The 24,379-nt window shown below is 47.8% G+C and overlaps 13 protein-coding genes across 13 annotated transcripts; 7 read left to right on the top strand and 6 right to left on the bottom strand.

Annotated features, from left to right (window-relative positions):
- Nucleotides 1-103: 103 nt before the first annotated feature.
- On the top strand, nt 104-1,094 carry N7471_005190 (uncharacterized protein; the record flags this gene model as incomplete). The annotated part of the gene is made up of 2 exons (XM_057277909.1): nt 104-364; nt 423-1,094. The coding sequence occupies 2 exons, from the start codon at nt 104-106 to the stop codon at nt 1,092-1,094; spliced, it is 933 nt and encodes a 310-aa protein (XP_057137519.1).
- Nucleotides 1,095-1,356: 262 nt separating this feature from the next.
- Nucleotides 1,357-1,904, bottom strand: N7471_005189 (uncharacterized protein; the record flags this gene model as incomplete). The annotated part of the gene is made up of 2 exons (XM_057277908.1): nt 1,357-1,682; nt 1,742-1,904. 2 exons carry the CDS (start codon nt 1,902-1,904, stop codon nt 1,357-1,359), a joined length of 489 nt encoding a protein of 162 aa, XP_057137518.1.
- Nucleotides 1,905-6,137: 4,233 nt separating this feature from the next.
- Nucleotides 6,138-8,172, top strand: N7471_005188 (uncharacterized protein; the record flags this gene model as incomplete). The annotated part of the gene is made up of 2 exons (XM_057277907.1): nt 6,138-7,538; nt 7,591-8,172. Exons 1-2 carry the CDS (start codon nt 7,221-7,223, stop codon nt 8,170-8,172), a joined length of 900 nt encoding a protein of 299 aa, XP_057137517.1. The 5' UTR covers nt 6,138-7,220.
- Nucleotides 8,173-8,948: 776 nt separating this feature from the next.
- On the top strand, nt 8,949-9,366 carry N7471_005187 (uncharacterized protein; the record flags this gene model as incomplete). The annotated part of the gene is made up of 2 exons (XM_057277906.1): nt 8,949-8,995; nt 9,057-9,366. The coding sequence occupies 2 exons, from the start codon at nt 8,949-8,951 to the stop codon at nt 9,364-9,366; spliced, it is 357 nt and encodes a 118-aa protein (XP_057137516.1).
- Nucleotides 9,367-10,658: 1,292 nt separating this feature from the next.
- Nucleotides 10,659-12,131, top strand: N7471_005186 (uncharacterized protein; the record flags this gene model as incomplete). The annotated part of the gene is made up of 2 exons (XM_057277905.1): nt 10,659-10,812; nt 10,867-12,131. The coding sequence occupies 2 exons, from the start codon at nt 10,659-10,661 to the stop codon at nt 12,129-12,131; spliced, it is 1,419 nt and encodes a 472-aa protein (XP_057137515.1).
- A 16-nt stretch (nt 12,132-12,147) lies between these two features.
- N7471_005185 (uncharacterized protein) lies at nt 12,148-12,348 on the top strand (the record flags this gene model as incomplete). The annotated part of the gene is made up of 1 exon (XM_057277904.1): nt 12,148-12,348. One exon carries the CDS (start codon nt 12,148-12,150, stop codon nt 12,346-12,348), a length of 201 nt encoding a protein of 66 aa, XP_057137514.1.
- Nucleotides 12,349-13,476: 1,128 nt separating this feature from the next.
- On the top strand, nt 13,477-13,689 carry N7471_005184 (uncharacterized protein; the record flags this gene model as incomplete). Its single annotated transcript, XM_057277903.1, has 1 exon — nt 13,477-13,689. The coding sequence occupies one exon, from the start codon at nt 13,477-13,479 to the stop codon at nt 13,687-13,689; it is 213 nt and encodes a 70-aa protein (XP_057137513.1).
- Nucleotides 13,690-13,963: 274 nt separating this feature from the next.
- On the top strand, nt 13,964-15,884 carry N7471_005183 (S53 family peptidase; the record flags this gene model as incomplete). The annotated part of the gene is made up of 3 exons (XM_057277902.1): nt 13,964-14,072; nt 14,130-15,100; nt 15,159-15,884. The coding sequence occupies 3 exons, from the start codon at nt 13,964-13,966 to the stop codon at nt 15,882-15,884; spliced, it is 1,806 nt and encodes a 601-aa protein (XP_057137512.1).
- A 449-nt stretch (nt 15,885-16,333) lies between these two features.
- On the bottom strand, nt 16,334-17,478 carry N7471_005182 (uncharacterized protein; the record flags this gene model as incomplete). Its single annotated transcript, XM_057277901.1, has 5 exons — nt 16,334-16,524; nt 16,581-16,802; nt 16,874-16,981; nt 17,063-17,375; nt 17,428-17,478. 5 exons carry the CDS (start codon nt 17,476-17,478, stop codon nt 16,334-16,336), a joined length of 885 nt encoding a protein of 294 aa, XP_057137511.1.
- A 348-nt stretch (nt 17,479-17,826) lies between these two features.
- On the bottom strand, nt 17,827-18,291 carry N7471_005181 (uncharacterized protein; the record flags this gene model as incomplete). Its single annotated transcript, XM_057277900.1, has 1 exon — nt 17,827-18,291. The coding sequence occupies one exon, from the start codon at nt 18,289-18,291 to the stop codon at nt 17,827-17,829; it is 465 nt and encodes a 154-aa protein (XP_057137510.1).
- Nucleotides 18,292-18,733: 442 nt separating this feature from the next.
- On the bottom strand, nt 18,734-20,988 carry N7471_005180 (uncharacterized protein; the record flags this gene model as incomplete). The annotated part of the gene is made up of 10 exons (XM_057277899.1): nt 18,734-19,078; nt 19,138-19,223; nt 19,279-19,568; nt 19,669-19,693; nt 19,747-19,777; nt 19,828-20,223; nt 20,272-20,349; nt 20,403-20,675; nt 20,735-20,787; nt 20,844-20,988. 10 exons carry the CDS (start codon nt 20,986-20,988, stop codon nt 18,734-18,736), a joined length of 1,722 nt encoding a protein of 573 aa, XP_057137509.1.
- A 265-nt stretch (nt 20,989-21,253) lies between these two features.
- Nucleotides 21,254-22,876, bottom strand: N7471_005179 (uncharacterized protein; the record flags this gene model as incomplete). The annotated part of the gene is made up of 3 exons (XM_057277898.1): nt 22,682-22,876; nt 22,526-22,624; nt 21,254-21,359 (listed from the first exon to the last, which is right to left on the bottom strand). The coding sequence occupies exons 1-3, from the start codon at nt 22,849-22,851 to the stop codon at nt 21,254-21,256; spliced, it is 375 nt and encodes a 124-aa protein (XP_057137508.1). The 5' UTR covers nt 22,852-22,876.
- Nucleotides 22,877-24,103: 1,227 nt separating this feature from the next.
- Nucleotides 24,104-24,358, bottom strand: N7471_005178 (Acyl-CoA N-acyltransferase; the record flags this gene model as incomplete). The annotated part of the gene is made up of 1 exon (XM_057277897.1): nt 24,104-24,358. The coding sequence occupies one exon, from the start codon at nt 24,356-24,358 to the stop codon at nt 24,104-24,106; it is 255 nt and encodes an 84-aa protein (XP_057137507.1).
- Between the last annotated feature and the right edge of the window lie 21 nt (nt 24,359-24,379).

Raw genomic sequence — 24,379 nt, 5'->3', positions numbered from 1 at the left:
CATAAAAGCCTTGAAAATTCTCCCAGTCAAGTGTATCAACGAAGATTCCCAACTACAGCCTACCAACTAAGTTACCCTTCTATCATCCTCACCCTATATCAAAATGGGTGCCAAAATTGGCGTCTTCCCGGCCTCAGGGGCCCTTGGATCAAGCATTGTGAACAACCTGGCGAAACTAGTCCCAGAATCCGACCTGGTTCTGGTTGCCCGACGCCCCGAGAAACTGCACGACCTCAATCAAGCTGGCGCTACGGTACGCAGGGCCGACTATGATGAGCCATCGACATTAGACACAGCCTTCAATGGCGTCGATGTCTTGATGCTAGTTTCATATGCATCATTTGAGATAGATCACAGGGTCAAGGTAAGGAAAATCAAGTGATATCACCCACCTGAGTAGTTGGTCTAACAATAATAATCAGGCACACCGTCTTGCTATAAACGCAGCTATCAAGAGCGGCGTCAAGCACATCTTCTACTCCTCTCTTGGATTCGGCGGTGATCTAACCGACCATAGCATCGCTCATGTCATGGGCGCGCACATCGAAACAGAGAAATACTTCTCTTCTCTGCAAGACACAGTGTCCTACACCATAGTCCGCGAGGGTATCTACACTGATTCCTTCCCGATCTATACCGCTTTCCTTGATCCGCAGAATCCAGCGGACGAGGTTACGATCCCTCACTCAGGTACAGGCCCAGGCGTGGCGTGGGTCAAGCGCGATGAGCTGGGCGAGGCAACCGCCAAGTTGATTGCCTTGTATATCAATGACTCGACCAGCTTCAAGTATTTGAACAAAGCTGTTCTGTTCTCTGGGTCTCGGGAGATCTCTCTTGCGGAGTCGGTTGAGATTATCGGTCGTGCGATTGGGAAACCACTCAAGATTCGTGAGATCTCTGTCGATGAGTATGTGAATCTTCCTGGGATTGGGGACAAACATACATACAAGGGGGTTAATCTGTCGAGGGAGTGGGCTACCGCTTGGGAGGCTATCAGGCGGGGTGAGGCTGCAGTTGTGTCTCCGGCTCTACGTGAGATATTGGGGCGTGAACCGGAGAGCTTTGAAACTACTATCAAGGAGTTGATTGGATGAGCTTTTGCGGGTTGCTACAATTGGAATGTGTGTACACCAAGGAACTAGATAGATGGTTTTCATCGGAGATAGAAGCAAATTTCGAGAAAGTTCAGCTGCTTTGATGTCGCTATTCGTGATGTGTATATTCAATATGTACTGTTGAATGGAACAACCCTGTAGTGAGAGGGTTATAACAACATAAAAGACCTCACGAAAAGCACAAGGAACTCTCATCAAGCCATTCTGTTATATGGACCCAGAGTCCAAACCGAGTAAATATTTAGGCGGAGTAATTCTTGAGCTCCTTGACATAGAGCTTCACGGCGCCGTACTCAGCGTTGTGAGCAGCAGACCAAAAGATTTCCTTGACCTTGTTCTCACCGTAGCCGTCAATGGCGAACCAATCCTTGCCGCCTTGAGTGAACAGACCCTCGTCGTTGACACCAAAGGAAGTGACGTTGCCGCCCTCCGGGACAGCACCGGAGTGAGGGAGGGTCAAACCGACGGGCGAGACAGAGTCTTCGACAATGTAGAGGTTCTGGAAAGCGGTAGGAACAGCGTTCTTGGCAGTGTACGAGACGAGGCCGTTGGGGCTGCCGCCACGGACTAAGAAAAGCATATATGTTAAGGGGTTGGATCGAGATCATCAAAGGCTTGATGCTTACGGATCAGGATCTCATGATCGGTGGTGTTGGCACCAATGTAAGCGTTCTGGCCATCGGTCAGGAGGGTATTGCCGCCCTCGGCAACGAGAGTGAAGGCGTCGGGAAGGTTGGCGGCGCTGATGGCGCCGACGAAGGCAGTGATGGTGGCGAGGGAGAACTTCATTTTAAGTGTGAATTGGACTTATAGACTAGATTTGGTGATAGACTTGATGCGAAGGACTCAGGACTCTTATATATCCAAGACCTGCCTTGGCTTGTTGTACATATGTATGTTGTCATTAAATTGGGTACGATACTATTTTTATTTTTTTATTTAAAATGGCTATTCTAAATTACTCTATCAGGTCTATTGGATGGTCATTTCGCAATATTGAAACATGTCTTGCAACCCCTCATGACAAAATGATTTACTCCAGATGTCGACAGATGTCGAAAGATGTCGCCAAAATAGCGGCTTAGCCCCTATTCTACAGAATCCTACATATCTACCAAAAAGAGAGAGGTATATCAGCGAGAGACTTCGAAATGCATGGTTTGTTGAGTGATTGAATTGTTGACGAGACTAACTTGCCAGACTACAGAGTTTGAGATTTGAAAATATCATATTATTGATCGACTATGCCAACCCAGCTAATCCTGAGACATTGAACGTCGCTCCAGGCTCCTGCATCTCCGGTTAGAATCCGGGTAAATGCATATGTAATTCTTTCCGAAAGGTGAAACTGACTCCATCAAGCCACTGTCGATCTTCAGGATTGGGTGGAGAGAGTTCGGGGCATTGCCTATTTCGATCCCCATCCTATGTTCGAGTAGTCCCAAGTACCCAATTTTCAGACCGACTCTATTTTTGACTTCGGTTGTTGCTTGTTGCTGGTCCAGCAAATCTGGTCCTAGCTCAAAGTTGTAGAGTATTAGCCCGAAGGTCGCTGTTTTCTCGGGGAAACTTGTGGATCGAAATGATGGCTGATCTAAAAGTTGTCTGAAAAAAGTAGCATTGGTTGACATAGCCACTATGATCTAAGTATGTACATTAATTCCCTTTTCTTCAGATGCTTATTGGAAACCGATGACACCTACGTCGGGTCGGGCCCCACGAGCCTTATGCTTAATCCAAACTCTAATCAATACTGTGAGGACCAGCTAAGGTAGCCACACCCAACAAGTATATGTTGCGATCCGAGATCAAACAATCTATCACAATGAGTATAAACCACATAACACAATAAAGCCTTCATGTAAGGTTAAATGGCTTACAGCGGGCCTAATGGCTGGGTTATAGGCGACTAAGGAGGCTTTAAAGCTAGTCGAATAGCTAGTAGTGTGGTCAGTGTGATGCCTAAGGCACCCTATATCCATATGAAGCCAAGCCACTGACCACTACCTAATTAAGAGTTAAACGGTGCACGTCACGTAGCTCTAGCTAGTGAAAATACTAATCTAGTATAAGATCGTAGACGAGAGAGATTATGTGATATTTGGGAAGCTTACCTGCACACTAACCACGTCCACTGACGCATACTAAATCTATCCCTTAGGTTTTTCATATTCCTCCGCTTACGCTCCGCAGCCAAAGTAATCCATGGATCGACAATAGGGAAATTATCATAAACTATAGCAGTGCAATTGGAAGCATCCGTCATTACTCAACCTGGCGATGCTGCATAGAGGCACATTTTTATCTTCACTTCATATTTGAAATTTCGTACATAGACTCAGCTACACAAGTTACATCTGCATCAAATGCAAATTTACCCAAGAATGACCCCAGTCTGCATTCCAGACACACTCCCCATTCTCCCTATCTGTACGATATAATGGGATCGATATCCTTAGTTGATCAGAATATCTTGCCTGCCTACTTCATGCTAATGGGTTTTGTCTTGGTCGGGCAATCAGTGCTCACATTCGATTCTTTCGATGTACTAATAAACTGTTCGGGCTGATGGGGTGGGACTTGTCGAAGGCGTCCTAGACATTGGCAGCAGCGAGTTTTTGCAGACCAGCAGCCGCTCATATTGTTGTTCTGGAGACCTGTGGTCAAAATTGCATTACCCTTTTGATCAACCCTGGGGATTTGATCAAATATGCATCCATTGAACCGCCGAGGAATACACTCGCCTTCCCATAAGATAGTCCACCTTCTCTGAGATGACAGTAAATCTTGTTCCCGCTGTATATCAGATCCTAGTGCGACACCTTAATCGGTGCATAATGTGCGTCATAGAGCAAAATAATCATCTCTTCAACTTCCGCCCATCTTAGCGCTCGGTCGAGCTACGTCGCCTAACGGGGTTGATAATTTACAAAATATATAGTGGAAATGAGAACACAATGTACACTGATACGTATTGTGAATCACAAATTAAAAAGTGGATCGCCCAGTTATATGGGTACCCGAAAGTGGAGGACTTGCTCAACCGTATGATGTATGTCTGATTTGGGAGATAAATCCGAAAATAAGTTGTGTATCGTTCAGCGGGAGTAAACTTTCATTACTCGGACGCAATTTAACTCGCTAGCAATGTGCACGAAGAGCTAAGGGCTATCTTTTCTTCCAATAAACGCAACCATAGCAATAATTGAATATTATACAACAGTCATAGTTATCGAAAGAACCGACGATCGAGCAACAACGCCCTGGTAAAGTAATTAGATGACCTAGGGCTATGAACAAGTTTCATCAGAACCGCATAAACCAACTGGGTGTACTTGGCAGTTGGGAAACAAGCGAGAATTGAGGACTGTTACTGTTGTTGATTGTCCATTTTCAGGCTCTAGAAGTCATAGTTCAAAGACCTGGTACCATAGTTATCCCAAAATATAGAGCTAGGTTAGACTTGGAGCGAAATTCGACACCACAGACTTCCAAGTGCGGAAAAATTCCATTCGGTTGCCTATGAGAGTGAAGTATGGCATCGCCGATACAAAGGCGGAAAAGGTCTTACCCTCCTATGTACTCTTCGCATCCGGACAGCGCTATTTTGGTGAAGATCCATCCTAGCCACTGGTGAAGATCCAGCCGCCGGGAATCAAGATCCAGGAGCGATGGTCGGGACCGGAATCGAGTCAAGATCCGTATACAACATATTTTGTGCAGATGACAGGTCTAGCGCCCGTTATTGCTCCACTAGGTCAAGGCGTGTCGGGTGGACTGACCTTCATCTTCCTCATCTTGCAACAAGCCGTGACACAGGGGTAACGAGTCACCTGCAGGGTACTGAGTTAGCCTCGGTCTAGATGACTCGATACAGGCATGGAATGCAGATTTTTAAGGTTGTGATAGATCTGAGATGTCGAGGGGTGTGATGGTGGTCTTAGCCACAAAGTCTAACAATGCATATCATTTTTGCGATCGTCAAGAACCATATCGGCAAAGCCCTTCGAATCTCGAAAGAGGGAAAATTACAACCGGATCGCCCCCAGCATCGGAGAGTATTAGGATACGAACGCTCATGCCATAGATTTAGAACTGTTGACCGGATGCCAAACTGGAGAAACGGACACCGTCTGCAATTCGTGTGGAATCTCGGTTTGTCACAGGAGCAATTCTCGTATGGACTCGGTGAAGATCGGGATCGAGGGTAGGGCGAAGGGCAAAGGAAGGAGAGCATCCGAGTCACCCCACTGATCCAAAGTGCAGGTGGAGCTGTTTTGGGAAGAAAATTGAATAAGCGGGATTTACCTGTTTCGCTACTGGACGACACGGAGGCCTGTTGAGGCACTACGAAGTACCCCACGTCTAATTCACATACTACTTTCATTATTATCAAATGCAAGGTAACAGGGCTTATTTAATATATCTGAATCTGACAGGTTTCTTTTTTATTGCTTTCATTGAGTGGAAAATCGAAAAAAAAACAAAGGTTGGCGCTGATTTGCAGCGAGACTGACAAAAGTACTACACTGATACCTACTCCTCGTGCACTTTGCCACAAGCGGCAGGGCAGAAACTTACAGCATTGCCAAGAGTATACGTGACCTTTCCAAGAAAAGAAATATGGAAGTATTGAGCCGGTATATTGTATTCTTTAGTGTACTATATAGATATATCACAGTGGCGTATTCAATTGAGTGATTCTGACCAGTTTGGACGTGTCAACCTTTATCATTACTATCATATCAAGTTTTATTTCGGATATGATATCTCGACATTTCCTTAGCTCGTATGGGACTTTCTGCAGTGACTGATGACGTATAGTTTACAACATAGTCGCATATGTCAAAGAGATCCATTCAGGAAATAGATTGCCTGACAGGGTGACAGGTGATCGTCAAAGTATATGTGGTGAGGCAAGCAATCAGAGGATACTATTAGTACTCTGTCAAGAAACAGGGTATGACTTTTACCGGTCAGGGGTACGGAGTAAAGAATGTAAAGATACAAAGCCGAGTATGATGCAGATTCCCTGTGTACATGATTCTAGTTGATACGATTAACGTGTATGTTCCTATCGGGTTTTGGGCCCTTTCCTGGATTGATGTTATTGACGTTGCCGCTTCTACAAAGACAGTTAGGGATTTATCTAGGGCTGCGTATACCGCAGAACAGCTACATCTCGGCCGTTTCTCTTCGAGTTGTGATCATCTAGTTCATCACTACTATGGAGGAACCTCATTCAGTCTTAGTGAAGATATGAATCGGCTGCAAGGATTGTCTATGACGAAATAATGATTTGCATGAAAGTTAGTAATAAGTACCGGACTGAGACGAAAGATAATTCGTGAAATCTCTTATGAAGGATGAGGTATATAAATCGACAGGCATACCACATGCAAGTGTTGGGAGAGTCAACTCGGCAAGATGGGATTGGTTTCACCCGTAGACCTCTAGGGCTACTAGTACATACATACATACATATAGTCAGGTCTCAATTCTACAACCTGTGAAATCAAAGCAAGAGAAGAGATACAAAGATACGAAACCTGTCAAAAACAAAGAAAAGGAGGTACAAAAGGTACCAAATGTACGTAAATGTACATAAGTGTACATAAATTACATAAAACATCGGCTCCGAGACTCGGCCGGAGTCTTGGCCGGAGTCTTGGCCTAGCCCACTGGTTCCGACTTTAACTTCCAACGGTTTCACACGTTACTCGTTACTGGGGAGTTCTCGGAAAATGGGCTTGTCGGAGCCGGCCGTGAAAGATCTTAGGGGGTGAACTCGGCTTGATTTCACCGAACAATACAAGCGAGTGGAGGCTAGACCATTTTGGATGTCTTGTTCAAGACTTGACATCACAGGGCTTCGTACACAGGCGTAATCGTCTGTTCCGAATCACCTTCGTACCCCTGTTTTTTTTTCGGGGCACACTCTGGGTTTATATAAATGCCCCGCGGCCGAAACCCATATCCTGTTCCATGCATCTTCAGTTCTGATTTATTTATAAACGATCCTTCGCCACCCTTTCACTATAGTAATTCTCCCAACTTACTATATATCCCAATCCTACTGCCCTCGAGGCCAACGTATGATCCAAGATGTGCATCATGGCTTGCAACCGATCCAATGAGATCCCCGATCTCTCCATAGACCAGGGGACCTACCTCAGCCAACACCTGAGTCCTCAGTCTCGACCCGCCGACTTCTTCGACAGACCCGACCCTCTCGCTGCCAACTGGAGCTATGACAACGCCATTGACCTGTTCTCCATCAACCCCACCGATATGGAGCCCGTGTCATTCGACTTTGCCGATAGTCTCACGAATCTCGAGTCCAAGGACCTCTTCAACGACCCATTTGCTGGCTCTGGGATTAGTGGGTTCACCATGCCCGAGGATGCAGCTTCACTATCATCGGTACGACTCCACCTCCCATCAATATCTTGACACAAAGCTAATCTCCTTAAAGGAATTCGAAAGTGATGATCAAACATGGCCATCCGCTGCTGCCCGGCAATCCGTCGACTCGAACGCGTTCGAGACCCAGTCGACAAACCAACCTTCAAACTACACCTCTTCTCAACCTCAAACACAGAGCAAGACTCGCTCATCTTCAACAAGATGGTCATCGAGTCCAGAGATGAAGGAAGAAGAGATTGCTACGCCCCAACCCTCCAAACCCACCAACTCCACATCCCGCAAGACCCGCAGCTTTTCCCGAGATTCAAACCGCTCCTCAACGGGCGGCCAAGACCCTCAAATGCGGAATGCTGCCAAGCGTGCCGCCCATAACATCATCGAGAAGCGCTACCGCACCAACATGAACGCCAAATTTGTTTCACTCGAGCAGGCCATCTCGCCCTCGGGTGTTCAAAAACATGCCAAGGTTGGAGCAGGGTCTCTCAAAAAGTCTGAGATTCTCACCAATGCCCTTACCTACATCGATGGCATTCAGCAGGAAAACCAGGCCCTGCACAAGGAGCTCGCACTGCTCAAGCAAAACTTGCTACCGGGCGGAATCTGGCGTCACTCCAAAAACCCCCGACTATGATCAGGTGCATGCCGATCATGCCACAGTGATGCTGCCGCTTCAAGTATCTTTCTTTGTTCTCATGACCGCGAGCGTTGTATTCTTAGAGTAGCCGGACAACGTGGTCCCGGTCGGCGTTCGTCTTTTTGCTTTGTTATTCGTTTATTTCTTTGCACTGGCGCAGGCGTTCGGATGAAGTGTTATTTGGGCTCGAATGTGGCCCTCTCTCATCTCAGATATGATTTGATTTTCGGGTCGTGGCGACCACAAAAGTGTTTTGTGACTTGTGATTCCCCAACACGGACGGGAATACCTCATGGATAGTATCCTAAAACATCAATATAATTGCCAAGACTCGGATGATTCATTTTGCTCAAACCTTCTCCTTTCTTGATTGTGTGTGTATGGCCTGATGCTTCCCAATGTGGAAATAGTTGCGCTATGGTGGCCCCATCCAGGTATATATATACCTTTAATGTAAGTGAAGTTCCTTGGTCTGTGATCTTTGTGCTGTACTGGCCACTCTGAGTTAGCAAGATTAATTTTTCAAACTCAACGCTGAATGTGTTTCTCCGGCTTTCATATCGCTTACCGCATCCATGGATGGCCTCGACCTGAGTAAGACCGCACTTCGAATAATAGTCAACCTTTCAACTTCTGGATTCATAGCCAACGGACATAATCAGTCTAAAAGCAAGTTGAACAGAGCCAGTATCGCCTCAAGAGATGCAGCACCCAGCACTTGATCAGGGGGAGCGGATAGGATAAGCGAAATCTAGGATCCGAGATTGTCCATAATGCGGAGCAGGGATCATGGAATCAGACAGCGGATGTTGCCTTTTCGGTTAGTCAAATAGCCGGTTGCGCTAATTACAGCAGGTAGGCAGAAACCAGCATGATTCTAGGAGCCACCCATCCAACCCTGTGACCCCGGTCAAATACTCCCCGTTGGGATCAGACTGCTGCGCCGTGCCTGAATATCACTACAATACCTCGCCTGCACGGGTGCCGGCAGACGGCTATACACTGTTCATGAACTCAATCGATAGGGAGCTTGCCGGACTGTCACGGGTACACAATGGCGATAATCAAATTGAACCATTCTGGGGTTCACGGGGCTGTTTCCCAATCGTGCGTACTATGGTCTGTCCTTCATTGGCGTACATCGCCGTTCTCGGTGCTTGCATCTCCTTCTCCTTCCCTTTGTGGGGTTGAGCTGGGCGGGATTTAGCTTTGCGGCCAGATGGATGGCGAGGACCCTACGGGGATGCCCAACTGAGGAGACTCGCCCCTTTAGCGAAGGCTGTTAGTTCTCATTACGAGGCAATAATTGAAGAAGTGGACCTTGATGGCATCGTTTCCCGAACGAAGCTCAAAGCTGCTGCTTCAGTGGTGCAAAGTGCATTCTAAATCCGTCGTGCCGGATTTCCCCTTTCGATGGGAATATTGTCACGAATCATAACTTGGTCCTCCCGCCTGACCCCAGATGCTGATCATCTACAAATATTCCAAGCTGTTGCCTTGAATCCACATTGATATCACAATGGCTTCCGCCGGATAAGCCATGCCTATCGGGCCTATGTGGCATTGACTCCACAAATATACTGTTTAATATCTCATATGAAATGCAGATATGCAGCTCTACCGTTACCATTATGGTGTCTATTTACACACCAAAGCATGTTTAATCTCAGGATTGACGCCCCGAAACTCTACTGGAGCCGCGCGCTCTAAACCGCTAATCGTTCATTCTTATCGGCCACGCATGGACTTGCCGTTTTGGGTCAGCCATCGCCACTGATGATTGTACTTTGATGTTGATACCTAGGTATACAATGCTATTGATTTTTAACTATATCGGGAAGATACTTAGGAGGTCATGCTTGTTTTTTGTTGAAATTGTCATTTTTATTGAATTTGAGGGATATCCTTGAAGAAGAGAAGCTGTTGAGTTACACCGGTCGGACCTCATGTGGCAATTGATGGTACTTGCGAGCAAGCTGCAAAATATCTACGATATTCAATTACTTAAACAGCATGAATTCAATCCCAATTATGTATACCCCAGCTCTTATCTGTGGAGTGCATTTGTGGATATTATGGATGACGGCCCACTGGAGGGAGGTCCTCCCGAAGACCTGTGGACGACTCCCCGCAAAAACCAAGAAAATTCAGATCGTTTTTATTATCAACATCTCCTCAGTCCATGACCAATCAGTCTGATTCAACCAAACCCTAGTATCAGGCCCGCCGCGTCATTGGCTACTCTCAATTGGTCTTCAGCTTTATCTAAGCCCCCCCGTATTTTCCCTTGAGAACGGGGTTAATCCGTGAGGGGTGTCAACGCGCACCGAAAACGCCAGACGCCAGATCTAAGATATATAGAAATCATCGTTTCTCCCCCTATCCATACTTCTCGTTGATCTTTTCGGTCAGAAAATGGGCGCATTTCCTTCCTGCCTGCCCACTAATTTGATCTATATTGCCTCCGGCTGAATTACCACGGCATGGATTTGGAGTCCAATTCGCAACCCCTTAAGCCACCGCTGACGGATCAGAATGTGCAAGATGCGCAGGATCTCGCTGCGCTGGGCCATTCCCAGGCCCTGACGCGAAAATTCGATATGTGGAGTATGCTGGCGCTCGCCTTTTGTGTACTTGGTATGTTTGCGCTATTTTCCACCCGATGGAATTCGGTGTGCTGACATGTCCAAGGAACCTACTCGACCTTCGCCCAAGATCTCAGTAGTGGTCTGACCAACGGTGGTGCTATCACTATCCTCTGGGGTCTGGTGCTGGTCACAGCATGCAACCTCTGTGTTGCGCTCTCGTTGGGTGAGTTGACTAGCAGCATGCCCACCGCCCTTGGTCAGGCTTACTGGGTATATCGACTGTGGAATACACCATTGGGTCGATTCGTCTCGTACATGTGTGCATGGATCAATACATTTGGATGGTGGACCTTGACTGCGTCGCAGGTTGCTTTCATGACTGAATTCCTGCTGGGCATGAAGACTATGTTTGATCCCGAGTGGGATGGAGTCAACAAGGGCTGGCTCAATTTTGTTGTATATATCGGGGTGGTCTTCGTGCTGACCCTGATCAACGTTGTCAGTTGCCGTAAAGAGAAGATACTACCTTGGCTTAACAACTTTGTTGGAGTGTGGTTCTTCGGTCTGTTTATTGTTCTCTCTCTTGTGCTACTTATCTCGGTCGGAACCAAGAGTGAACTGTCGTTCCAGCCCGCTTCGTTCGCGTTTGGTGCTTGGAAGAATGAGACTGGCTGGGGCGACGGTGTGGTTTGGTTCACGGGGTTGGTACAGGCAGCGTACGGGTTGACTGCGTTCGATTCGGTCATTCACATGGTGGAGGAAATCCCGGCGCCTCGGAAGAATGCTCCTCGAGTTATTTGGATGGCCGTTTTGTTCGGTGCCGTGACTGGATTCATTTTCATGGTGGTCTGTCTGTTCTGCATCCAGAATGTGGACCGTGTCGTCAACGCCAACCTCCCCTTCATGGAGCTTATGATCGAGACCGTTGGACTCAAAGGGGCTGCTGTACTGATTGCACTGTTCATTTTCAATGGTTTAGGCCAGGGCATCAGTGTCCTGACCACTGCCTCCCGTTTGACCTGGGGCTTTGCCCGTGATGGCGGCGTGCCTTTCAGCGGGTACTTCAGCCACGTCGACCCTGTGTGGCAAGTCCCTGCCCGCGCTCTCTGGGGCCAGAGCATCGTCATCGGTATCGTCGGCATCCTATACCTATTCGCCAACACTGTGCTCGAGGCAATTCTCAGCGTCAGCACCATCGCCCTGACTGTCTCCTACGCCATGCCAATTCTTGCCTTGCTCATCACCGGCCGTGAGAAATTGCCTCCGGGTCCATTCAAGCTCGGTCGCATTGGTCCGTGGTTGAACTGGGTCAGCATCTTCTACTGTATCATCACTACCATTTTCTTCCTGTTCCCTGGAAGCCCCTAACCCGGCGGCCGGCGATATGAACTTCGCCATTGCCGTCTTTGGTGTTATGTTGGTCATCGCTGTTGCATTCTGGTTCATCCAAGGTAACCGAACATATCTCCAGACCGAAGATGCCATCGCCTCAATGGTCTACGCCCACCATCTGGAAATGAATCAGCTAGGTAATGATGACTCTGTTCCTGCCGTTCAAGCTCCGGTCATTGTTGATCAGAAGTGATACCGTGGGCTTTCATATTTTATGTATAGAAGCTACACCATTTTTGGATCGTGTGTAGGACAGGCATGTACATAGTGTACTTTGTACATAGTTAGTTATGCCTAAGAACAGACATGTACACAGTATATAGTTACATATGCATAACATAACCCAGTTAGATTTTGTATATCTGGAACTAGGTTGACGTGCATCCCTCATAGAAAGAAAATTCAGGGTTATCGAAGTCATTGGCTTGAATAGACACTCCGTAGGAATTCTAGGCATCATCTTTTTTTAAGAGAATAAAAAACAACTTGCGGACAAAAAGAACTTGGCGGAGAGTCACGGGGTACGGAGTACCGGCGGGCCATGGAGATTGTTGCAACTCCGGAGAACCTCCCTGCCAAGAAGTCAACATTTCAATATAACCTGAACAACACATGAAATTGCTAGACAGTTCCGGGCCAACGGGAACTACCATCTCGACCCTTGATAGGTGTCACAAAAGCCAGCGTACCAATGTACTATGCACTCCGTACATCTTATCACCTCGCATTCTTGCCCAGCCCTTTTTACCTAAGACTGAGATGTCACATCAAATAATGGAAGATCGAGATCACCAGCCATATCTGTCTCCAGTGCCTAATTATGACTCTCGCACTCTGTATTTTGTATTGGCCCTAGCCTCCGGCGCACTCCGACGCACTCCGACGCACAGCAATGCAACCAAACCCGATAGTCATTCGGGTTGCGACAGTCCTTCAGCGCATTTCAGCGCCACAGAAGCCTAGCGCCTACCCTTCCAAGCTTGTCTTAATTTTTGATGAGACAGCCTAATTGGCTGCTAGCTTGTGCAACGGTGCATGATCACTATCCGAGCTTCCCCCCTGGTGAGTCTTGGCAGGGGACGAATGATTTTGATAATTGAACACATCTTCCAGCTAATTCCTACCGATCAGACCTGATAGTAGATGAACTGTGGGCTTCATGTAAATCAGAACCAGAGCTGATCTCATTTTAGGGCCAAGTCATCCAGCCACCCAGCAATACAAGCCCCCTTGGCTCACCTCACATTGTTTCCTTCAAACGGAGTGGGTCAACCCCCTGCCGATCATAAACGGATCCCCGACGGACGCGCCCAATATCACAATGGGATCGAGGGCTTGTCTCCATACCGATCACATCACTAACAATTCGTCGTTCCTCGGTCTGGGAAAGGCTGTTGGTCGCAACGATGCGAGTATGGAGCAATATCCCGAACATGCAATCCCAGCCGTCGCTACTCCGGAGCGATTATTGATTCAGAACAATCTCACCAAACAGGAATCCACCAAGGGTCCACTGGAACAGTGGAACTTATAGCAATGCCAAGGGAATGACGTGAAACTTCGATTAAAGCACTCAGTTCTTGTGACTATTGTCTTATCCTGGTTTATCCTGGACTTCTTCAACACACATTCTTTGTCGCCCTATCATTCCCCCCCACCAATGCAACCATAATAAACACCAATTCACGGTCTTTACCCCTCCTTTGTATTTCCTAGTCTTCTATCAGACTATTTATACTTCCTGTATTCGCTGTGCAGAGGTCCCGACCAGTGTCTGATAGGGTGTCCTCATATCGTTCGTTTTTATTATGATCGCGTCTCTTTTTAACCGTGGAGCATTGTCGCTCGCGGTCTTGTCGCTTCTCGCGTCCTCTGCTGCAGCTGATGTATTTGAGAGTTTGTCTGCTGTTCCTCAGGGTAAGTAACTTGCGTTCTAAACCAAACCGACGGAATTGATATACTGACTTGCCATAGGATGGAGATATTCTCGCACACCGCGTGCTGATCAATCCCTGAAGCTACAGATTGCTCTGGCACAGGGGGATACTGCCGGATTCGAAAAGGCTGTGATGGACATGTCAACCCCCGATCACCCCAGCTACGGGAACCACTTCAACACCCACGAGGAAATGAAGCGGATGCTCCAGCCCAGCGCGGAGTCTACAGACTCGATCCGTGACTGGCTCGAAGGCGCGGGTATTACCAGGATCGAACAGGATGCCGACTGGATCACCTTCTACACCACTGTGGAGGCGGCAAATGAGCTGCTGGCAGCCAATTTCCAGTTCTATACCAACAGTGTCAACCACATTGAGCGTCTTCGCACACTCAAGTACTCTGTCCCGGAGGCTCTGGTGTCACACATCAACATGATCCAGCCAACCACCCGTTTCGGCCAGCTGCGCGCCCAACGGGCCATATTGCACAGCCAGGTCAAGGAAAACGACGAGGCTTTCCGCTCGAACGCCATGTCCGCTCAGCCGGACTGCAACAGTATCATCACCCCCCAGTGTCTCAAGGATATGTACAATATTGGTGACTACAAGGCCGACGCCACCAATGGGAACAAGGTCGGCTTTGCCAGCTACCTAGAGGAGTATGCACAATACTCCGATCTGGAACTATTTGAGCAAAATATCGCGCCCTTTGCCAAGGGCCAGAACTTCTCCGTCGTCAAGTACAACGGCGGTCTTAATGTTCAACACGGGAGCGGTAGCAGCAGCGAGGCGAACCTCGACTTGCAGTACATTGTTGGAGTCAGCTCTCCTGTTCCCGTTACAGAGTTTAGTGTTGGCGGTCGTGGTAAACTTGTTCCCGATCTCGACCAGCCTGATCCCAACAATAACAACAACGAGCCGTACCTTGAATTCCTCCAGAACGTGCTTAAGATGAACAAAAAGGACCTTCCCCAAGTGATTTCCACCTCTTATGGCGAGGACGAGCAGGTATGATACCCAACCCCCTTTGTTCGTGATTTCGTCAGTCTCTAATATCAACCTCCAGAGCGTTCCCGAAACGTACGCCCGCACCGTTTGCAACTTGTACTCGCAGCTCGGCAGCCGTGGTGTGTCCGTCATCTTCTCATCTGGCGACTCCGGCGTTGGTGCCGCTTGCCAGACGAACGACGGCAGGAACGCGACTCACTTCCCACCCCAATTCCCCGCCGCCTGCCCGTGGGTGACCTCGGTCGGTGCGACAACCCACACCGCGCCCGAGAGGGCCGTGTACTTCTCGTCCGGCGGCTTCTCCGATCTCTGGGATCGCCCGCAATGGCAAGAGGACGCTGTGAGTGAGTACCTCGAGAACCTGGGCGACCGCTGGTCCGGCCTTTTCAACCCTAATGGCCGTGCCTTCCCCGACGTCACAGCCCAAGGTCAAAACTACGCCATTTACAATAAGGGCTCGTTGAGCAGCGTTGACGGCACCTCCTGCTCGGCACCTGCCTTCGCAGGAGTCATCGCCCTCCTCAACGATGCCCGCCAGAAGGCCAAAAAGGCACCCATGGGCTTCCTCAATCCCTGGCTGTACTCGACCGGCCGCGCCGGCCTAAAGGACATTGTTGATGGCGGCAGCACGGGCTGCGATGGGAATGGCCGTTTCGGCGGCCCTAGTAACGGTGGTCCATCGGTTCCAGGTGCTAGCTGGAACGCTACTAAGGGCTGGGACCCTGTTTCCGGTCTTGGATCGCCCAACTTTGCTGCCATGCGCAAGCTAGCGAACGCTGAGTAGGTTGCGAATCTTGCTTGTTGATGTGATGCACTTGCCTGGGTTTCAGATTATGATTAATTCCGACCGGTTGGAAACTTCTGATATGCATTCATGCTAGTTATGTACACATAGATTTTTTTCTATATTTGCAAATATAATAATCTTGTGGCTGGTTCGATTCGTTGGCCCTTGTGCACTGTGTCCTTTAATATTTTGGCTTGCTGTTGTTTATTACTCGTCTTGGCTTGAGGCGCTGGCACAAGGAAACTTCCACTCTAAGGCTAAGGCTGTCTGTCGCAAGATGGATAAATTCAATGTTTGACCCATTCATGTCTATGTACGTATTTTCTCCGATTCGCGAAGCTATGGATAGCGTTGCTCCTGAAACAGGATCTTGGACTTCGCAAAACAGGCTTAGTAAAATAGACTATTTGCAGACCTGATGGAGTAAAATGTCCATATTGTGCTCCTTATTCCTTGAACACAGGCTCGGACTTCTCAATATCCTCCTTGCTCAAACACCACTTATCTTGCAATGCAGGATCAAGACTTGAAGCATAGACATCCTTGGGCCACCATTCACCCCAGCTAGTCAAGAAAATCTGTTCCGGATCAGCGGGGAAATTATCGATGGTGACACCGCGGAGGATATTCTGGGCACCTATTGATCGTTAGATATCGTCTTCAAATCCAAAATTCAAATCCAAAGATCCTTACCCTCTGGCACGGTCTTCGCATCGGGCATATCCATGGTCAATCCTAAGTTTGTCTGGGCAAGCTTGGTGTTGGGGATGAGACCCGGTGAGACAGCCACTACTTTGCAATTTGGGAGGTTGCGCCGCCAGTAGTGTGCACCCAGAAGCTGGGTGAATTTCGATGCACTGTACGCTACTCTTGCGTTCGCACCGGAGTTTGCTTTTAGGTCAACGTCAAGAGTGCCTAATATGAAGTCAGTATCCTGAACAACTTCGCTTTTGGCGACACAACTGGAAAACTGGAACTAAACTTACTTGGGTCGCCGTTTCTCACATTACGAATTGCACCCGAAGATACAATGACGATACGTGATTGCGAGGCGGACAAGGTCTCAGCAAATTGGTGTGTCAGATAATGCTGGGCTGGGTTGCGATTCATGTATGATTAGCTTCAGCCTCCTCGACTCTTTTCTTGAGTAGCCAATGGATCAAGTGTTGACATACCCAGATGATTCACCACGTACTGTTCGCACCATTGCGAGCCATGAGGTCCTGGTCCATCAGCGCTGGCAACGAAGCCCGCAATGAGGAAAAGGTAGTTCAACGGCCTTTGGCCCAATTCAGAGAGTGCTTTTTTGGCAAAGGACTGCACGCTCTTAAGATTCAGTAGATCCAGGGGCAAGATAGAGACGCTGTGCTTTGAAGTGTCAAATTTCAGATCATCGTACGCGACACGTGTCCTTTCTGTATCACGAACGCCCAGAATGAAGCTGTACGGCTGTGACTGCTGGAGTAACTGCTTAATTGCTTCAAAGCCCTATGATCAATGTTAGCTGGAGTCCGGATATTCCAAGGGAATGTGGCTTTACCAAACCCGACGAGGTGCCTGTCGCGATGACAGTTTTTGCGATTGATGACATTTTTGGATGCAGCTGTATCTGGTGATATTTGAGGGTCTAGTTTAGCAGTAATAGGATCAGTGGAGGGGCAGAATAGCAAAATAACAGCAGTTGTTTTAGTGCAACGCGATGACGTCATGGGGGTTTATCATTTTCTCGGCTGTACCCGCGAACAATCTAATGATATGATGACCATTGCAGTACGGGGAATCCATTATGCATGTCAAATTTTATTTACATTGAGAGAATGTTAAGTCCAGAGGATGCGAAGTAAGAAAACACGGTCGCTCATCCGCTAGAAAGAAATATTTTGTCAAAACAGCCATTGAATCCTCCCCGAACGAAACATCAAACCATCCGTGGACGGAGTTAAGAAATAACAGCCATCAAAGCAGAGCCGAAAAGGAGCGCAATCAGTCCAACACCAGACTTCGAGATTGGCTGGTTCGCAATAGCGGCGTTTGGGGAAGTCGAGGTAGCAGACGAGGCTGTGCTAGTACCGGTGCCTGAGGAAGTGGACTTGGAGCCTGTGGCTGTGGCGGTCGCATTGAGACGAGCGTTGCAAAAGACATTTTGGTAGTTGCCGCTCTTGCTGGTGAGGCAGGACTGGAGCTTGTTGACATCTTGGCCCTGGGCGAGACAATAGATGCCGCAGTCGTTGTCATACTTGGAGACCTTCGCGTTCTTGCAGCACTCATCCATCACATCGGTCATATTCCCACTAATAATGGCCGCACATGCTGCATCTGTCGTGGGGATTTCCCAGACGCTGCCGCCGCAGGCAGTGCTGGTTGCGCTCACGGACGAGGTGGTGGAGGAAGTAGTAGTAGACATTTTGAGTTGTGGGGATTTGGTGGACTTGAGAGATGAAAATAGTTTGAAGAGAAAGAAAGAAAATGAAAAAAGAGGTGAGGAGGGTCTATCCAAGACATAGGGTGCCTTCCCTTGAATGTGACTGGTGTTTGGCCCTCAGCCTTGGCCTCCCCAAATTTCTATACATAGTAATGGGCTGAAAACTTTGATCTTGGCTCTTTTTACTTGGCACTTCTATTGTGGGACAGAGTATAAGTGATCAGGTGCATGTGATGAGTGTTATGCATGTACAAATTTGCATACAGGTAAGGAGGGAACAAAGGTCGAGGGTTATATCATTGATTATAGAAACTAAAGATATGTGCTGCTGGTATCGAATATGTCGACTCTTGTCGATCTTGTCCTGAGAGAACTGTTCAGCCTGTCAATGAGTTCCTCCATGTACAAGGCAAATTGGCTCCATTCAATTATTGGGGCTAGGCACGGCATCCTCGTGCTTCAACACCTCAACCTTGCTCTCATCCATACCGGCCTCAGTGTGCTTCTCATCGGCAGGCTCCACACCGACAAGGGCAAGAAGCCCGATTTCACGTTCAATTCGGTGCTTGCGTCCAGTATCAGCAGCTGCCAACCCGACCGATCCGAACAATTCGTCCATCTCCTCAAGAGTGCGACCTTTGGTTTCGGGTACAAAGAAGATCACATAGAATACGGCAACGGTCGTGATGCATCCAAAGAAGATGAATGCACCAAAGTTGCTTTTTTGGAGGAAAGGAGATGTAGCAGTACCGACTGCGAAGTTGTTCAACTGTAGAGTACCCAGTTAGAGAATTTCCAACGAACTCGGTGGTCTATCTCGCCACTTACCCAGTTACTGCTACCTCCAATACTGACGCCCTTGGCACGCATGCTAAGCGGAAATACCTCGGAAGTAACAATCCACGCAACAGGTCCTGAAATGGAATGATAGTCAGCAGAGTGCACCCTTCGCAAGAAATTTGTACATACCCCATGAGTAGGCGAAGTTGATGATGAAAATCCAAACAAAGACAATAGCAACCCAGCCAGCAGCTGTGTGCTCTTCGAAACTACCCTGGTAGGCGCCAATGATACCGGCGACAATGAAATGACAGGATGCCATTCCAATTGCGCCAGCAATTAGGATCTTCTTTCGTCCAATCTTGTCAACCCACAGGACAGCAGGAATGGTGAAGACGAACTCGAAAATTCCAACAACACCGGTGGCGAGTAGTGAGATTGTGTTGCCGCCTAGGTGCATCTCCTTGAAGATGAATGGTCTGTGGAAATGTCAGCAGGTGAACTCATCAAGAAACATATGGAATTGAATCATGGGTCTTCCATATATTTTGCTAAAAGACTGCATTTGCAGGAACTTACGCATAGTAGTTAATTGCGTTGATACCTAAATAATAATGTTAGTGATAGATTCAAGTTTCAGGATTTCACATATCCCACCATTCCATTGTTGGAACACCATAACCATGCACTATAATTTCATTAGCAATATACATGGAGTACCACCAAAATAAAACGTACCGCCGTTGCCGTGCGCTTAAAGAGAGACTTGTCAGTGATTAATGACATGTAATCATAAAATCCGATCTTAAAGCGGCTGGAAAACGAGTCATCCTGCCAGTCGGGATACTTCTCGGCAGCCGTCTCTCGTTCAAAGAGGTACAAACTCTTGATCTCAAGGAACTCAATGCGAACAAGCATATCATCTGGAGGTGCGTTACGCAAGCGGGCCAGTGTTTGTAGGCATTCTTCCTCGCGGCCAGTGTTCATCAGATGACGGGGGGACTGTGGCATGAACATCATCATACCCACAGCCAAGATGACAGCGGGCAGGATTTGAATACAGACTGGGACCAGCCATGCAGCATCCGATTGCGTTGCCCCAGTTCCGCCAATATAATTTGTTCCATAGCCAATCTGCAAACGTCAGAATTGAGAGATTTCACAAGAATAGATGTGACGTACCCAAAAGCTGACCATGATTCCAAAGGTGATGGCGAGTTGCTGCACAGCGACGAGCGAGCCACGGATCTCCGGTGGTGCCTTCCGCCTTCGTTAGCCATTTTCCCTTTTCGAGCTCATTCGCATTCACTCACCAACTCTGCATTGTACAATGGCACAACCATACTCAGACTACCAACACCCAGACCAGTCACGAATCGACCTCCGAAGACAAAGTCTTTATTCTCCGTACAGGCTTGAACAATGACACCAACGCAGAACACTGCCACGGCAACCAAAACAGTCAGACGACGACCGAGCGCATCGGCGAGATATCCATTTGCCAATGTCCCTACCCAAGCACCAAGTTCGAGGATAGAGGTCAGCATTCCCTGCTTAATACCCGTTTCTTTCGCGTAATCTTGAGTCTATGTGGGGGAAGCCATTAGTAGTGCAAAGTGGTGGGTTCAACGAGCGAGAGACATACAGCTGCCTGGAACGCCGGCATTGTCAAAACTTGCGCGAACATTCCCTGATTGTCTGGATGATCGGTATCAGATTATATTCAGAGCATTCAAGTGGCTTCATCAACTTACATCCATAGACCAGACCTCCCAGCGACGCGAAAAGTCCGATACATGTTGTCTTCTTGTTACTGAGCAGGCCCTTGAGCCCATTTTTGCCTGAAAGCTCAGCACGTTTGGCCGAGATGGCCGTCTCTCCCGCAAGAGGAGCCACCATTGTGTATTACGACAAAGGCCGATAAGGATGGATGATACAAAACAACCCAACTTCCGGTGGGAATGAAACTAAATGAGAATGGCAAATATCGGGAGAAATGCCTGCACGTTCCTTACGTCTCGACAGGGGATCTGCGAGTATTTATTCAACCGGGTACGGATAATGAGCTCAAAAGGACCAGGTTCCCCCGGGAATTTAGCCCCATGGGGCATGGGAGGGGACATGATCAAGTTTGAATCCTGAAAACATGAGGTAATCAGCCCAATCAGCCCATTGTGACCAAGCTTCGTGGCGCGTGGTCTCCCTTCTCCTCAAGCCGTGTGGCCAGGTTGAATCGGCCGTGAGACGGGAAGGGCTCGACTAGCGTGGCTCTGCAAGACCGTCAGTGGCTGCAATATCATTGGGCCGTGCGTGGTTTCGACGTCGAAGTATTTAACCGGTGCTCTTAGCCAAAGACCCTGAAACGGCTGGATAAAATGACCGAAGCAGAAGACCACGATATGGTACTAGCCTACCAGATCGATTCCCGACTGGAAGTTTATGTTTAGGACTCTAATCCAGGGAGTTTCTGAGTCGGCACCGGCCGCGGATTCAGACAAGCTCCACCGGATGGAGACATTCCGGGGACCCCGCGCATTTCAAAATCTGGAGATTCATCAACAGTCAACCTCCAACTCTTATTTGGTCTACAGGAAGTTGTACACAATGTATCTCTTCAGATTATGATCCCCAAAGGCCAAAGTTCCGCAAAATGTCCGAGGCAAAGACTGTATAATTTGAGCTGAAGTCAATTTCCCCACATCCGAATTCCTTTCCGAACCGGTTGAATTGCTTTTGATTTAGCCGGTTTAACCCCTGTCCTCATAACCACTGACCGTGCGCCACCCTACCATTTAATTCCTGTACGAATCGGCATCAGGCGGGTGGTCGTGCTACCGGTCATCCAGCGACAACTACCGAACGTCGAACCCCAGGATTAGCCGGTAATGCTATATACATCAATGTATATCGGCACGTGGATAAATGGGATGTTTATGTCATATTATGCTTTTCTCCAGCGCCCCAGAATTGATCCAAAAAGCCATGTCAGGAAATGTCTCGGCTTCTTGCCGGACATTGATCGGTCGCTTGTCAACTGCGAGAGACCTACGGAGTAGCTCTTGGCGCAATACACCCGAATGCTAGCTGATGCTTGGACTTACAGCTTTTCCACTGTCTCCACTTCGGTCTTGTGGCTAACTCCGGCGATATTAAGCACGCGCTTGGCCTCGGCCCGTCCAATCTAGAAGCCCCGAAGTAGGTTTGTACAGGCCTTTAAACCGGAATAGTATCGTTTAGTTCTCAATATCGCACATAGTATACAATATTCACATCCTTTCCTCCGAGCGGGACTCTTCACAAATATAAACCGCTAGTGCATCCCTCCTAGTCTTATATGTATAGGTCCCAAATAAGGGCTGCAGCATTCACTAGCCCCATACAGACTTCAAATATCGCAACCCGAGTCCAAGCACCCCCGTTCCGATAAAAGACATACCCGGCAAAAAAGCGACCAGGTAGCGAAGCAACCATAATCGGAATATTGCGCTGGTAGCTCGCAATGGCGTAAATCGTCCCCGTAGAAAGAGACGTCAGACTGCGGTATTTGCGGTAAGAATTTAATGTCAAGTCAAGTAAAATATTCAAAGCTCACCCCAGGCATTGAACTGTATGACTTGGAACCCCAGCCAAAGGAGAGTCCGGGAGATTCGATGCGGCGGAAGGATATGCCAAGGTGTAGACGGCATTGGCTAGGAGAAAGGCGCCTTGAGCGCCGAATACAACGCTTAACACACCAGGTGTGCGGAGTCCGATATTTTGCATTGTAATAATCCTTGTTATTCTTTGCTTTAGATAAATTTTCTTTCAAATCAAATGGGTGTTGCGAGTGGAGAGATTTTCCGTTTCGGTCTCCGGTTTCCTCCGGCTGGACTTCAGCTTTGACTTGACATGTCTCTATGTCATCTGGTAGGTTGGGTGGCTTGTGAAAACTTTTCTTAGGGATTCTTTTTAGACTTGAAATGTTTATTTGAATTAGCCTTGGCCTATACATTGGGTGGGTTGCCAATTCCGAAATGTCTCGGTTCGACAAAGACCTAGATATATATTTTGGTTAACATACCGCCATGGAATTGAGGACTGTCACGATTTTCGTGGTTTATATTGACAAATTTATCTAGTTGCACAAGTGAGTGACTTATTAAAAAGTCCAGAGAGTTCAAGCTAGGTGGAAGAGGCTATGCTAGTAGTGATCGATATAATGGAGATGGAGATTATCTACTGCCATGAACCCATCTATATAGCTCTATGGAGACAGTATCGCTGTTGATTTAAAGTTGCCATGATTCTTTTGCCCCTGGCCCGCGGCGTCTCTTGTGTTACTTCATCAAAACCATAGCACATGGGTGCATGCATAGTAGTGATATCACCTTGTCCACTATATCAATTTCGGGTTTTTGACTTTCTATAGTTTGGATTGTGCTGTATGTTGCCTTGGAGGAGATCAAACTAGTATTGAAATAAAGGAAATTAGATTAATATCATACTAGAAAGAACAGGAAGAGAATATATTCCCCGACAACCAAGTTTAGGTCTGTTCGAACGAATAGTCACCTGACCGTTTGCTAGATAATAGAACCTAGAAATACTCATACCCCCCTTCATTGGGCTGTATAAGAACAATGAATTGTCATAGGGCTTGAATTCGAGGGTACATATACAAGTATTAATCAAGTCCTGTTCTAAGACTGCGAGTGGCGTTGTATCAATGTTTGAAGATAGGGGATTAGGTACTTCGTTAATTCAGTTAAAACGTCACATATTGGAAGCTGATTTGACCCAAAGGACAACAGATATGGACCATGTAAAAGAACTGAGTATTGAGTCAGGCAAGGTCGTATCTGCAAAACAACGATGGGCGCACCCTTCCTTGTGAGAATATCTATGAGGGTCTCCAATACAAAAACCAGTCATGTAGATAGATAACAATTGCAGAAGATGAATCCCAACATCGGTCCCCCTGAGCTCCACCGACACCACACCCAGAAACAGCAAGCCAATGTCAAAACGGGACCGATCACGAGATTTTCTTCCAACGACTCTGAGCTTCAACTGCCTTTTCAAGGCGCGCATTGAAGTAATTTCGGATCAACTCCTCTAGCTTCACCTTGATACAAATCAACCGCATCTGTGTACCAATGATAGGGGTCTGGCTATCACTCGCATGCAGGGACGCATCGAGAACACGAGCCTCCAAAGCAGCACGGGACTGACGATGAGCCTCAGCCCGCTTGCGCAGATACGAGCTCCACATAGCGGACACCTGATCCATGTCGCGATGAAATATGCAGGG

The sequence above is a fragment of the Penicillium samsonianum genome, assembly GCF_028829775.1.
Source record: "Penicillium samsonianum strain IBT 33392 chromosome Unknown utg000003l_segment0_segment0, whole genome shotgun sequence".
In the NCBI taxonomy this organism is placed as follows: domain Eukaryota; kingdom Fungi; phylum Ascomycota; class Eurotiomycetes; order Eurotiales; family Aspergillaceae; genus Penicillium; species Penicillium samsonianum.
Note: the sequence above shows the minus strand (reverse complement) of the source record. Positions and strands in the feature narration are given on the sequence as shown.